This window comes from Lactuca virosa, chromosome 7 (assembly GCF_052849685.1).
Source record: "Lactuca virosa cultivar CGN04683 chromosome 7, Lactuca_virosa_CGN04683_v6, whole genome shotgun sequence".
NCBI classification, from domain to species: Eukaryota; Viridiplantae; Streptophyta; class Magnoliopsida; order Asterales; family Asteraceae; genus Lactuca; species Lactuca virosa.
In genome coordinates, this window is record NC_136432.1 from 104,541,656 (window position 1) to 104,555,688 (window position 14,033).

Sequence of the window (14,033 nt, forward strand, 5' to 3'; positions counted from 1 at the left end):
ATACTGAAGACATCATGAAAAAGAATCCTTCCAACCTTCATCAGAAAGTGAAGCCTACTGAGCAAGAGATTCGGGATAAGATAAATCTTTTGGATAAAGAGTTGAAAGAAAAAGAACTCTTAGAGAAAAAGAAGTCCATGTTTCCGGAATGGACCATTGAATCGCTCCGAAGGGAAGTCATTGATGAACCGAGTACTCACTGGCTTGAACCTGTTATCTCGTTCGGTCATGAGAACTTGAAGGATGCATAATTCGATATGCCAATCACCCGAAAGGCATTTATCTTTCATTGCTTTGACTCAACGGCTGTTGTTCCCTCTCCAGACCTGAACGTAGATCGGGATTTATTGGAGTTTTATCTGGAGTTTGCTCAGCCTCAATACCTGACATGGAGCTCAAAGAAGATTACAACGGTCAAGGTATTGAAGCCCTCTTCGGCTGGGAAATTTATTAATGTCAAACTCAAAGTGACCCGAGGCTCGGATAGCTCGGTCCATACTTTCTCCCTGGTTGATCTACCGAACTTGAACCCACACGAATGGATACTCCTCAACAATATTCTACTGTCCAATCCTCAGGAGTATCAGCCGATCATTGATCACGTCAAGCGAATGCTTGTTTGTTACATCCACGAAGTAGCAAAGATGGATCAAGAAATCGCATCTGCCATTCACAAGCGAACTACGATAAAACCAATTGGAAGAGCTGGCAATGTGAATGCGATGATCAAGGGCAAAATCAATCCTAAGTTTCACACTGTGATGTTCATTAGGGGCGAAGGTCAAAAGTGCATGTTCGCTCTTATTGACAAGCACCTGTTCTCTACTGCTTGCTTGGAGCATATTTTGGAGATCATTCACATGTGTAATCAGAACAGTGAAGCTGACAAGAAGTTGTAACAACCCAAAATTTAAGATTCGTAATGCTACTTGATCAAGGTTACTCAACCTAAGTAGTCTGTTGCCTCTTTTGACGCAAAGGGGGAGATTGTTGGGTATAATAGTCTTGCGTCTTGGGCTTGGTCCTTAGACCAGTTTTGCTATCCGGTTTGGGCCTGTCCAACCGTGTTTGTTTTATTAGGGTTTAGTATTTAAGGTGCATACATGCATCCTTTATTGTTAGCTCTTTTATTATTATTCTAAAGATTGTACTACAAACCCTAGCTCGCCTCTACAGTGGAAGTTCTTCATCGAGCTCTGCTGAGGCGTGACTACATTTGAATAATTAAGCATTACTTGATTCTAAATCGTGTTGATTGTGTTTGTTTGTTGTTATTGTTTAACCTGTTGAAGATCTAATCGATCTAAGAGTTTTTCAACTCATCAAATGATTTACACAATCAATCCCCATATATTTAATTAGTCTCTTTTTGATCACTAAATTAAGTCCAAATTAATTCTTGATCAATACTAATTAAATAACATGATTTCATATTAATATATTAGAATTATAATATATTAATATGTCACAAATGTCCTATTCTCATAAAACGGTCTATCCAAATGTTTCGATGTCATGCAACCCAAATGGACCATGCCAGGTCGGGTCAAGTACATACCAATTATAGTTATGGACTTAGACACTAATCCAACAGGTTAGACTTCATTTGTTTTAGGGTTAGTAAGTATCATTTGATCGATTTTATTTCACGAATCATGTTTTATATTTGACTGATTTCGAGTTTCTTTTTTCACGTGTCATCAACACTTAAGGTATTGAAATAGTCATTTTTTTGGACAATTTTTTGTTATGTTTATTACATTTACATATGTTTCTTTCATGTATTTGTATTAGTCCATTTGATTGAAGTGCATTTGATGGATTTTTTAAAGAAGGATATGTATGGCAATGGGATGGAGGTGAAGGTATTGTTTCGTCAGTCAAAACGCCGCCTACATTGTGTCTGGTGGTTCATCACATGAAAAAGGTGGTATGGATTGGGGATGAGGATTGGAAGAGTGGGTGTTTGAAAGTATTTCAATCTTTGATGAAATTGAATCTCCTTTACAGATTGTTTTTCAAGGCAACCTCATTTTGCACATGTTCTATCGATTATCATCTCCTTATATGGTAATATATCTTGATCTATGGTCTAGAATCCAAAACAAATAAATAGAAATAACATTTACATTCGTGATAAGTAGGAAGTTGTATTATATGGTTAGCCCTGTAATCCACTTATTATCTATTTTTTTCTATTTGTAGATCATGTTGTTGATTTCATTCTCACGGTTTGAAATGTTTATAAGTCAATATTTCGTTTTCCCTTGTTTTGTAGGACGTTATAACATGAGTTGAAGTGTAACTGGAAATGACCTTCGAAGGGTACCTTTTTCAACTTTACCCTGCAATACCCTCACTAAATGGGTTTCCATGCAAACCCTAACTCTTAAGGACTTGGATCTTGGTCCACAAGTCATCTAACCCAAAACCAATGCACCCAAACACAGATCTAGACCCAACCACCTCATAACCACGCAAAGCTCCTGTCTTTTTCCTTCATACATGGCCTTTTGAGCTAAAAACGCCAAAATAACACTTCTTATGCCTTCATGGGGATTCCTATGGCATAAAGCTTGCACCTTTATGCCATAACCACCCCTAATTGTTCTAGATCTGAAAGTAAAAGCCCTTGGGACGACCATACCTCATAAGCTAGGGTTCTTGGATCAAAAACCCCCAAAAGTGACAAATAAGAGATCTAAGTGCATAATGATCAAGATTGAAGCTTTCTTACCAGAAAATAGAGAAGGATGCAAGAGGTTTCTGGATCTACTAGTCTCTTCATGTATCCCCAAGGCTTCACCTTCTTCTTCAAGCTCCAAAACACTCATGAATTCTCAATAATGGCTCACAATCTCATGAAAGGCACTAGGGTTTCATTCTGGACTTGAGAGAGCATTAAGGAGGCTGAGGGAGGGCTATAAGGTTCTTTAAATAGGGTATAAGGATCGACTTAGGGTGTCCCAAACCCTGAAAAACTCACTGAGTCGGTCCCTCGACTCGTCGAGTAGGTCACTTAACCCGCGACCGAAAACGTGCTCCTACTCGTCGAGTCATTCCACCTACTCGACGAGTCGCTTCCTGAAATTGAGGTTTCCTTTCCTTTCTAGGTCTCTGGGTTCGGGGTGTTACACTCTTAATACTCACCTCACCAGAAGATCGTTTTGTGAAGGCGATTCATGGTGATAGTGCTCTTTTTGACTGTGTTATTCTTCCTCATCGAAGATCAGTTTGGATTGAAATTATTCAGGCTACTTGTGATTTACTGGCTAAAGGCAATAATCTTTTTGATAGTTCCAAGAAGCTTATTGTTAATGGTGATAATACTTGCTTTTATTATGATGTCTGGGTGGGGGAATTACCTCTTAAAAAACCGGTTCCCTTGTTTATTTCTTTTACATATTAAGAAAAATGTTTTTGTGGCGGTTAAGTGTCATAATCCTTCTTGGATGGAGTCATTTCGGCGTTCTCCCCTTGGTGGAGCCGAGAGTGAGCAGACCTCATTGTTCTCTAAGCTTCGTACTATGGTCTCTCTTAATGATGTTCCAGATCGTTGGTTTTACGATTTCGAGTCTTCATGATTGTACTCTGTCTCTTCTACTCAAGGTTTTGGTGGATTTGGTTACTCTAAGAACGAATTCTACTACCACAAGATGGGTCAAACTGGTTCTTACTAAACTGAATTTTTTTGTTGGAAAATTTTCATGGATAGTTTGCCTATGAGAGAAAATATGTCCCTAAAAGTTTTGGATATTCCTTCAATATTGTGCCATGTTTGTTATGTTGTTATGGAATCAACCAATCATTTGTTTTTTAAGTGTTTGGCTGTGAAGGCGGTGTTGGCTAAAATTTTGACCAAGTGGGGTTTACAACCTTATTATTTTGTGTCTTATGTTGATTGGATGGGTTGGTTTAGTAATGTTAGACTTCTGAAGCAGGCTAAAGAAGTTCTTGGAGGAGTGTTTTTTGTTACTTGGTGGTATCTTTGGTAGTTAGAAATAAGGCCATTTTTCGTAAGGATCAACCAAAGAAAAGCCTTATTTTTGATGATATAGTTTCTTCTTTCTTTCATTTGGTCTTCTATTAGAGCTATGTTTAAGATTGATTGGGTCTTTTAGTCTTGGAGGAGTGTTTTTTGTTACTTGATGGTATCTTTGGTAGTTAGAAATAAGGCCATTTTTCGTAAGGATCAACCAAAGAAAAGCCTTATTTTTGATGATATAGTTTCTTCTTTCTTTCATTTGGTGTTCTATTAGAGTTATGTTTAAGATTGATTGGGTCTTTTAATTACAACACTCTGCTTTATCTTTCTTGTAATGTTGTAACTTTAGTTTTGTTCTAGTGTCTTGTTAGTTCTTGTTTGAAGTTTATAAAATATGTTGTTTAAAAAAAACAAAAGGGACATAATTATAACTTGTTATATAAATTAATATGTTAAAGTTATAACAGTTTAAGTTAGATCATTTGATAGAATTATTAGCGAGGAGCAAAATCGAAACCAAAAATAAAAAAAAAACCGACAAAACCAAAATAAAATCTAAACCGTGGCTTTGGGTTTGGGCACTTTTAAAACCAAAAAAATCCCGATTTGGACTTTTACCCCAAAACAGACCTATGTTCAACCCTAATACATGTGACAACCCGTAATTTCTATATTGTAAAAGTCAAACTTGGTCAACTAAAGTCAAACTTATTGCTTTTTTTTTATCTTAATATAGTTAGATTAAGGAGCTATTAATGCAATAGATGTTGTTGCTTGTTTACTATTGTGCATGTTATGATACTGTACATGACGTCCTCCGCCCCTGAACGTTTCCGTCGTTCTCGGTTTGGGGGTGTGACAATACATATACACATACACATTTAATACATATATAATGTACATACACATGTTCCGATGGTGTACACACATGCTTTCAGCCAGATTTTCTTTAGAAAAGGGTCGTTAAATTTGATGCATTCCCAACCAACATCAAATCCGTCACAAATATGTTAGAACACTCTAGATACCGATAAACAAAATTAAGTCTTTGCTATTTTGAGGTTTAAACGTTGTTTTTTTCGTTCAATTTTTTTAACAAGTTTATTATACATAAAATATAATTATTTTACCAAGTTATATACACTATACACATACGTACATGTACACAATCAAATTTATAATAAAGATAGTAAAACAAATAATTTTAACGTTGATAATGAATATAAGTATAATCCCTGTAAGAAGTAAGAAGAATGATAATAAATCATAAACATGCTAATAATACTGAACAATAAAAATATAACTACAAATAAAACCACAATAGATATAATAAGATTAAACAGAAATAAATAATAATTATATAATAAAAATAATATTTATTATATCAATATTGATTATTAAACTATTTTTGTCCTGAAAAAGGTTGGTAATTTCCCAACATATTTCCAACGGAATTTTTACTTTTTGTTAACATATAAGACCGTAGGGTATGTATGGGAAGATCTTTCACTTTTCGAATGTCACGTCAATTTTCGCTCACTCTCATTTCACTCACAAAAATGTAGGAAATAACCATCTTTCGTTACCTCTCACTACCTTTTGTTTTTTTGTTTTTAAAAAAATATATTTCATACAAATGTTATATTCATTTTGTAGGGAATTCAAAATTATGAATTTTGATATATATTTGTTTATTAGATTTATAATTTAATAAATATTACTAAAACTGGAAAAAATGCTAACCAATCACATAAGGAGAGAGAGTGACAGATAGGCTCCCCTCACCTTTTTCTTGCACCCTCTAAAGGCAGTGGCGGTATGGTGTGTCAATGTGAGAGAAAACATATTTCACCCATTTCCCTCTTCATAGCGTCCGACCTAACAGTAGGAAAAGCGTTGGAAAGTTCTGACACATTTCTGAGGCTTTAAATTTATGTCCATGATACTAAGGTATGGGTTTTTTTTTTGGAACAACAACTAATGATTAAATTTTTTCTAAATCCACCTATATTAAGGTTTTCTATTTGGTTGGAATTTCCGTGCTCTTTTTCCTCGAAAACCTTCATAGGAAAAAAAGCAGTTTTCTAGCAGCGTCTTAAATGATATAATTAGATAGATATTGAATGTAAAAGTTATGGTTTAATTAGACATATACCGAATGGAAAAAAATGTTCATATATAGAAGCACATTAGCACACGAAAAAGGAAAAAAAAAATTGTCATCACAACAAATTCAAGAGGTGAAGATACGTGTTCTCAAAATAACATAGGAAACTCAATATGTGACAATACTTATATCAAACTAGAATGTAGTTCTTGTTCTCACAATGACATAGGAAACAAATTATGATTGTTTTACCCAACATATCTTTGGAGAAAATCCAGCACAATACGTGATTCCAAGATGTGCAGTTATTATCACTCGCTAAAAAACAGGCGGATGTCATTCAAATTAAATCTAATGTCGTTTTTGAAGTTATACTTTTCAAAGATATACTCGATCTGCCCATATGTTGACCGAAATAGATCTACCATAAGGGGGATTTGAACATAAGGGGGGTTTTGAACAGTGATAAAAGATGCAATCGGGAGGAAAGCTAATGCACATATTGGAGCAAGCATCCAACGTTTTCCATGACAAAATACAAGGAACAGGATTATGCTGAAGGCCACCATCATGGTAGTTGTTGATATCATTAAGGTGCAAAGACCTATAATCAATCGTCTTGGCAAACTTACAAGAAAATCTTGCTCAGAGAAACGGCCAGTGAGGATGGACTGAAACATTAGTAATGTTGTACTCGATGCAAATAGTGAGATTGCAACCGATATACCAAAGATCATGAAGGGAATTTGTCTTGCAAAAATGGGGAAGCCATTATCTTGATGGTTTCCACCTGGTACTGTAATTGCTGCCGCAAATACAATTGTGGTAATCAGCGCTGCAGTGATGCTGCATGATTCTACTACGGTTTTCATCCACGTTTCTCCTTCCAACACCAAGTTTTTATGTTCGTTTGTGAATAGCATATCCGGTGTCTCATTAAATTTTTTTTCTTTAGTATGGTATGTCGGAGATACCATCATCTTCACCTTCTATTGAATTAATTCAAGTCGTTTAATTATATATACCAATAAAATAAAAGCAAAGACAATAATTCCCTAGCTAGCTAGAATTCATTATTTAAGGATAACATACCTCACGCCATTGAAGCTCTCTTTGTAGTTGTAATGCTGCACCAGTGCGCAGCTTTAGTTTATGCCAAGGAGCTAATCTTCCCACCAAGTGTAACATATTGTTCTTAGAAGAATCTTCGATCATTTTATAGACATTCCTAGCGCTCCCAAGGTGATAAATAAGCTCGTAGATCTTTTCCGAACGGTGTATTACGGATAACTGTATGATGTCATACCCGCTTTTATCTGTATACCGAATTGCTTCAGGGTATCTCTTTAAAATCTCACCAACAACCCGGTAAGTGTTTTGACGCGCGGCTTCCAGAAATGGTTTGGCGTAATAGCGAGTATGAGCATCAGGGAACTCCAACTTCTTCTTGTTTATTTTATCACATACCAATTTAAGAACTTCTTTTGCTTCTTGGGGTTCCTTGTTTTTCTTCTCGATATTCTTAATGGGTGCAACTGCGGCAAGTTAAAAAATAATTATTTAAAACATATATCAAATTTATTGCCAAAATTATATCTCAATCAACTTCATATATATATCCTCTTACTTCGTGTTTTTGAAACCTTCCACAAGGAAAAATAAAACATAAAGAATGGTAAATAAACCATCCTTATGAGGAGGAGAATGAAGTTTAATATCCATGATAGTACCCCTAATGGAACTGCAAAAGCACAAATTTTTATTAGAGAAATATGAATCGATATACTTTCTGAGTTCAAATATATAATTAATTTTCGAGTTGTATATATATATATATATATATATATATATATATATATATATATATATAAGCGTTGATCTATAGCTCACTGGTTCTTATGAAGAACGCTACATGTCGCAAAATACTTGTAATATTGTTAGGCGTAACCCATATGATTCTGCAGAAATCTTATAATAAATAAAACAAGAGCTTAGCTCTCCAGACTATCCGAAATGTTATTCGTTAGCTTTAGGAATGCTTGGGATTAGAATGTTCTGTCATTCATGTTCTGGGAACCGAGTTAGATCTTTCTAATGATTGTCTATGGCATTTGGATAGGGTTGAGGCGATCCTGCTTTATGCAGTAGGCCAAGATACCCAGTGCGGGACGACTGAAAGTCGTAGGCACGAAGGCTCAAGGGGAGCGATAGGGTTGAGGCGGTAGGCCAACAAACCCTGAGAATTTCTGCTCGATAGTTAAATTGATTAGACATGTTAATATTCCAACATGAAGGGGTGATATGGGTTAGATATGAGTGCCGTGTTGGTTGGCCGGTAGTGGTGGATATGTTGATGATGGTTTGAGTTATGGTGATTGTTAGGGTGTGTCAGACCCAACAAATAATAGGGGTATGATATACTCCAAAAGAATCCCACTATATTGCACTAAAAGGTAGTACAAGGCAAGCAGGGTCGATCCACAGAGACACGGGATAATTAGTCTATACCTCTTTGCGCAAGGTACTATGGTCACCAACAGTAAAGAGGGGGGTTTTGAATGCAATAATTAAAACAAACAATTAAAAACACAAGTAATCAACTAAAAGAGTGAATTAAATTCAGAAATGGTAAGGACTCCAACCTCATGTATGACAACTTAGCAATGTAATTCCAAGATAACATGATATTTGCTCAATTCTATCTAAGTTGGTATTTGAAAGTGTTAACAAGGTCTAACACTTCCCATTCACCACATTAATTAACCAAAACAAGCTCTTTGATTAACCCTAACCTTACTAACCTAATCTAAACACGCTCTTACAATTAGATTGAAAGATTGCATTAAACTTTATGTGAATGTTCCCAACAACACCCAATACTCCTCACAAGCTCGGGAGCGTAAGAGTGTATGAATAATATTTACACTAAATTCATTCAATAGAAATCAAATTAGTGCTTGTTACCTAGTCCAATTTACAAAACAATTACGGATTTTGCAATTAGATAACTTGAATAATCTAACCCTAATTCAAATAGCCAATAAGAATCACAATTAGAATCAAACATTCGATTGAGAGAAAATGAAATTCACTAGATATAAAATTGAAAGCAAACATCAGTTCATATGATTGAAATCACATCCAAATGTCAATACATAAAGTTGGAGAATTAGGTTTCTAGCCACTCATGACTAGAACAAACACAAGCCTAGAAATTGAAATTAAAGTCTTACAAATTAAAATCCAAGTGTTTTCAAGCAACAATTGTCTTCAAAAAGCTCCCAAAATCGCCTCCTAGAACTCCCCAAAAACGATCCCCCCTTTTGGAACCAGTTACCTCCTTTAAATTAGAATAAAACTGCTTTAAAAACTGGCGACACGTTTACACGGCCCGTGTAAACTATAACTGACCATTTACACGGCCGTGTAAATACAAAAAAGTAAATTGCTCAAATATGTCAGGTCATCGAAGTACATTGCTCACGAGTATGCGTTTACACGGCCCGTGTAAACTATAGGCTTCCATTTACACGGCCGTGTAAACTCCTGTAAAGCCAAAATCTTCATTTTCTTCATAACTTCCTCCTCGATGCTCCAATTGTCCCGAAACTTTGTCCATATCTCCTCTTCATCACCTCAACTAAGATTCTTCCTTCAAAAGTCCCTGAAATATCATAAAAGTGTGTGAATGGAATTTCATCATGAAAAATCCCGAAAAATATGCAAAAATGCATGAGTTTAAATCTAAATGCAATGCACTTTTATGGATTAAAACTACAAAATGCATGCATGAAATACATCTAACAAATCTCCCCAAGCTTGAACCTTTCTTGTCCTCAAGAAAGAACAAGAAAAATTTAAACTAGAGAAAATAGAATAAAGGAGAGGAAAAGAAAATCAAAGTCAAAACATTTTAAAACTTAATGCAAGAAATCAAACAAACATGAAAAAGAATCCAACCCAATTAACCATGTTTTTGTACCATAGCTGAGAATGTACCTGTCGTGCCTTGAGTCAACTTGGCTTTAGTCTCAAATTATATATCAATGGAAATAAGACTTTGGCCACTCCCTAATGCAACTTAACAGAATCAAAGATCACAACATTTGTTCCCACTCAATATCATCAAGCCAATTCATGGAACAAACTATGGTCTTACTCTCGTGAAATTGTATGTGACAAAACATGCTCAATCATCTTTGTTTCACAAAATATATCAATGACCGATTCTAGCTATTTGTTGATTAACAACAATCTTTTTCTAAAAAATATCTTCTAAAAATTCCTTAATATTTACCCAAATTGGTTACAAATTTCAAACCACTTACACTAGTCAAAGTAATTAACAGTCCAAGTCCAAGGGAATGTTTTGGCAGCCAAGCATTTTTTCTAAACATATTATTCAATTAAACTATAAACACAAATATATACAGACTATCTAATTATATTTTCCTACAAATAAAGCTCATGACTTTCTTTGAAATCCGTGTAACGGGCTTCCAACCAACACATCCAGATCAAATGACCTTAGTGTGGTAGATTTAAAGAGACCCCTCGGGTTTACTTGCCCAAACCTCAAAGGCCACAGATTAGCTTTATTTGTTATTATTAAGTTCATGACTTTCTATGGAACCCGTGTAGCGAACTTTCAACCCAATTTAGCTTTAGGCGATTAGGTGTAGAACACCCCTCAGAGTTTACTTATTCGAGTCCCAAAGGTCACAAATTAACTTAATAATATATTTTTTATTTATTTATTTTTTATTTTTTTTTTAACAAATAAATACGAAACAAAACAAAGATAACATATAACATTCTTATAAATTTATTTGCTAGGCCTATTTCTTTATATTTTCATCCTTGACTTTTCTATTGTGGGACATCTCACGGTCTATTACCGTGAGGGCTTCTAGACATTTTTCGGGGGACTGAAGTTAACATGCAAGGACCCATAGGTATAGTTGGAAATATGTCCCCAAGCAGGGTATATAAAAGGGAATGAGTAGAAAAGACTTTTTAGAGCGCTGGAAGGCTCGGGACACTGAAATTTTGTATTCTTTTTATGAATTTTTGAATTTGGCATTTTGAGTTCAATTGAGCATTTACTACTCATAAGACCAGTCATATGTCCCAAAGAATTACCTCATACCTGCTGTTATGCTCCAATGTTGACAAGCTTCTCACTTTCTGTTTTGCACAAGTAGCTTCAGGAGGTGTGTTCGTGTACGATTAACTTGCTTTTAGAATTTCAATAAAAAGAGCAAGTCTAATCTCAAGGCACATGACTCACTTACCATCTCAACTGTTTTTAAAAGATTCGGTTGCTTGGGATTGGATCATTTTTTTTAAATGAATGCAATGCAAAAATTTAGATGCAAACAAAATGCACAGAAAATAATAAAAATTAGAATAGAAAGAAAAATCTTTTTGGCTTTTGAAAAACTTTTCATGCAGAAAAATGAAAAAGAAAATGGAAATTAAAGCAATGTGTACAAAATTACATGCAACCTACATGTAATGGGATTTATGCATGGATGGATGCCCCTCCCCAAGCTTAAAATAAGCATCGTCCTCGATGCTTGGAGAGAGGCATAGCCGGCCTATTGAGGACCGGGCGGTGGAGGATATGGTGGGAACTGTGAAGGATAATCAGAAGGATAAAATGGAGGCCACTGGGGTTGGGATGATGATGGAGGCTGCTGGTGTTGGGTGGGAAGCACAAGTACTCGGTGGATATCGCTCATCAAACGATGAACATTGCGGTTATGCTACTCTTGAGCCACCCATCGCTGATCCTGCTCGGCCCATCGCAGCTCTTGCTGGGCCCAACGCTCTTCTTGAAGGTTTCGGTAGTCATGAAATTCAGAAGTGATTTCAGCAACTCCCGTATAAACCTCTCCTAGTTCCTGCTGGAGGCTCGTGTAATGATTATCTAAGCGTGAAAACTCGCCAATGTAAAGGTTGTGTTCGGGAAAAGGAATGGGGCGAGACGAGCTGGAAGCACCTGCAGTTGCAGTTTGAACAGGAGGAGTAGAAGTGGTGGTTGAAGGTCTACGGGCAGCAGTAACACCCAAGTTGGATTAGAGGTGCCAATTGGTAGAAGGGATGTCATTGGCCTAGACTAATATCTTCTTATTTTGGTTATCGACGCGTAAATATTCTTTACCATCGACTGTCCAATGAACATCCCCATTGGGATGGCGGTGAAAGAGATGCATGATTTCCAAAACCTCAAGTGATAAACGAGTACGGCCCGGAATTATATTGCTTGGATTGTTGGGTAGATGGAGGCCAAGATGTTCAGCTATAATAGATACCATGCCTCCACAATGTAGCTGGCCACCATTTCTCATGGCATTTCTGAGCATTTTCTGAACTACCCAACACCCAAAATGAGGGACTTCCTCGGGCTTGTTAATCATGCACCACAAAACTTCTAATTCTTTTTTGTTTGCTTTGCTAATCTCTTCTTGAGGAAATAAGAGAGAAGAAATAATCCGGTGGGTGACCTTCAGAACCGGATGAATAATGCTAGAAGCTTTTGCTGTGCCTGACTGAAACTCATCTTCACAAGAGATAGTTCTCCAAAACATTCCACATTCTCGCTCAAATACAACATTTCTTCTTCCATTTGCTGTATATACATCTCTTTTCGCTTTTGGGGCACCAATAATATCACAGAGAGTATCAACATGAATTCTATGTGATTGATTGAACAAACAGAAAGTGAGGATGTGTGTTTGGTAATCGAAAGTGATGGATGACAAGAATTCCAACATAGGTGTTTGATAACTGACTGCATGTAGATTCAATAGCCTTCCCAACCAATTTTCTTGAAGAGCTTGTGGACACCTTTATAGATATGAAGGTCTTTGAGGGCTTGGATGTCCACAAATTTTTGTGCCCCTTTTACCCTTTGAATAAGTGTTGCATACAACATCTCTTGTTGATTGGACTCAAAAATAAGACCAAATTCATAGGGGTTTTCCATGAATTGTTGGTCTTGTTCATCATTGGACTCTTGACCACCCATATGGGAGGTCCCAATTCTAGCCCTTTTTCCACGGGAGGCCATTGTCAAATTGGATTCAACAAAGTGTTGCACACAATGTAGGACAATTTAAACTCAAGAGTATGCACAAAAACTAGCAATATCACCAAAATCACCCAAAATCACCCCAAAAGATAACTATATGCACAAGTTAAGAGTTTGGAACAATTATACCAATTTGTGGTTGAATATGGTGGTAGGGTGATATCCAATGCTTCCCCAAGCTTATCCTACAAGAAATTTCAAGCATTAGGTCGAGATTTGAATACCCAAAAATTCTAGGGTTTGCTCAAAACCCCCAAAATCGGCCTTAAAAGGAGTGAAATTGAGATGCAAGACAAAGAAGATGAAGAAAAGAGAAGAATTTCATACCTTGGAGCTTGATTTTTGATGCAAATTTGAGGAAGATTGAATGTTTTTGAGGGTTTTTTTCGAAGGGGGCAGTAGGGAGGAGAAGAATCGCAGGTTATGTGAAAAGAATGAGTTAAAAAAATCGAGTTTTAGGCTTAAAATCGTCCAGCTCTGTTTGTACGTTTACACGGCCCGTGTAAACTAAAGGGTAGCATTTACACGGCCGTGTAAATGAAGCACCTGATATGAGCTGATCTGGTCATTTACACGGCCCGTGTAAATTGTAAGCATAAGTTTACACGGCCGTGTAAACCTCTGTAAAGGCCAAAAAAATTGATTTTTTTCACTTTTTCGAATTGCAACCCGCTAATCCACTACTGCCCGGTAAATGATTTTTTACCCTTGTTAAACATGAGAAACAACTTGGAAACTTGGAAACAAAGAAAATATGATGTAAAAACAAGAAATGACAAAAATACCCCCGGCTTGCCTCCCGGTTAGCCGCCCCTTTTTAATGTCGTTGGCTCGACTTTGCCCCC

General features: G+C 36.3%; 1 protein-coding gene across 1 annotated transcript; it reads right to left on the bottom strand.

Moving 5' to 3' along the window:
* Positions 1–6,403: 6,403 nt before the first annotated feature.
* On the bottom strand, positions 6,404–7,814 carry LOC145127007 (uncharacterized). Its single transcript, XM_079062262.1, has 3 exons — positions 7,736–7,814; positions 7,185–7,627; positions 6,404–7,081 (listed from the first exon to the last, which is right to left on the bottom strand). The coding sequence occupies exons 1-3, from the start codon at positions 7,812–7,814 to the stop codon at positions 6,404–6,406; spliced, it is 1,200 nt and encodes a 399-aa protein (XP_078918388.1).
* Between the last annotated feature and the right edge of the window lie 6,219 nt (positions 7,815–14,033).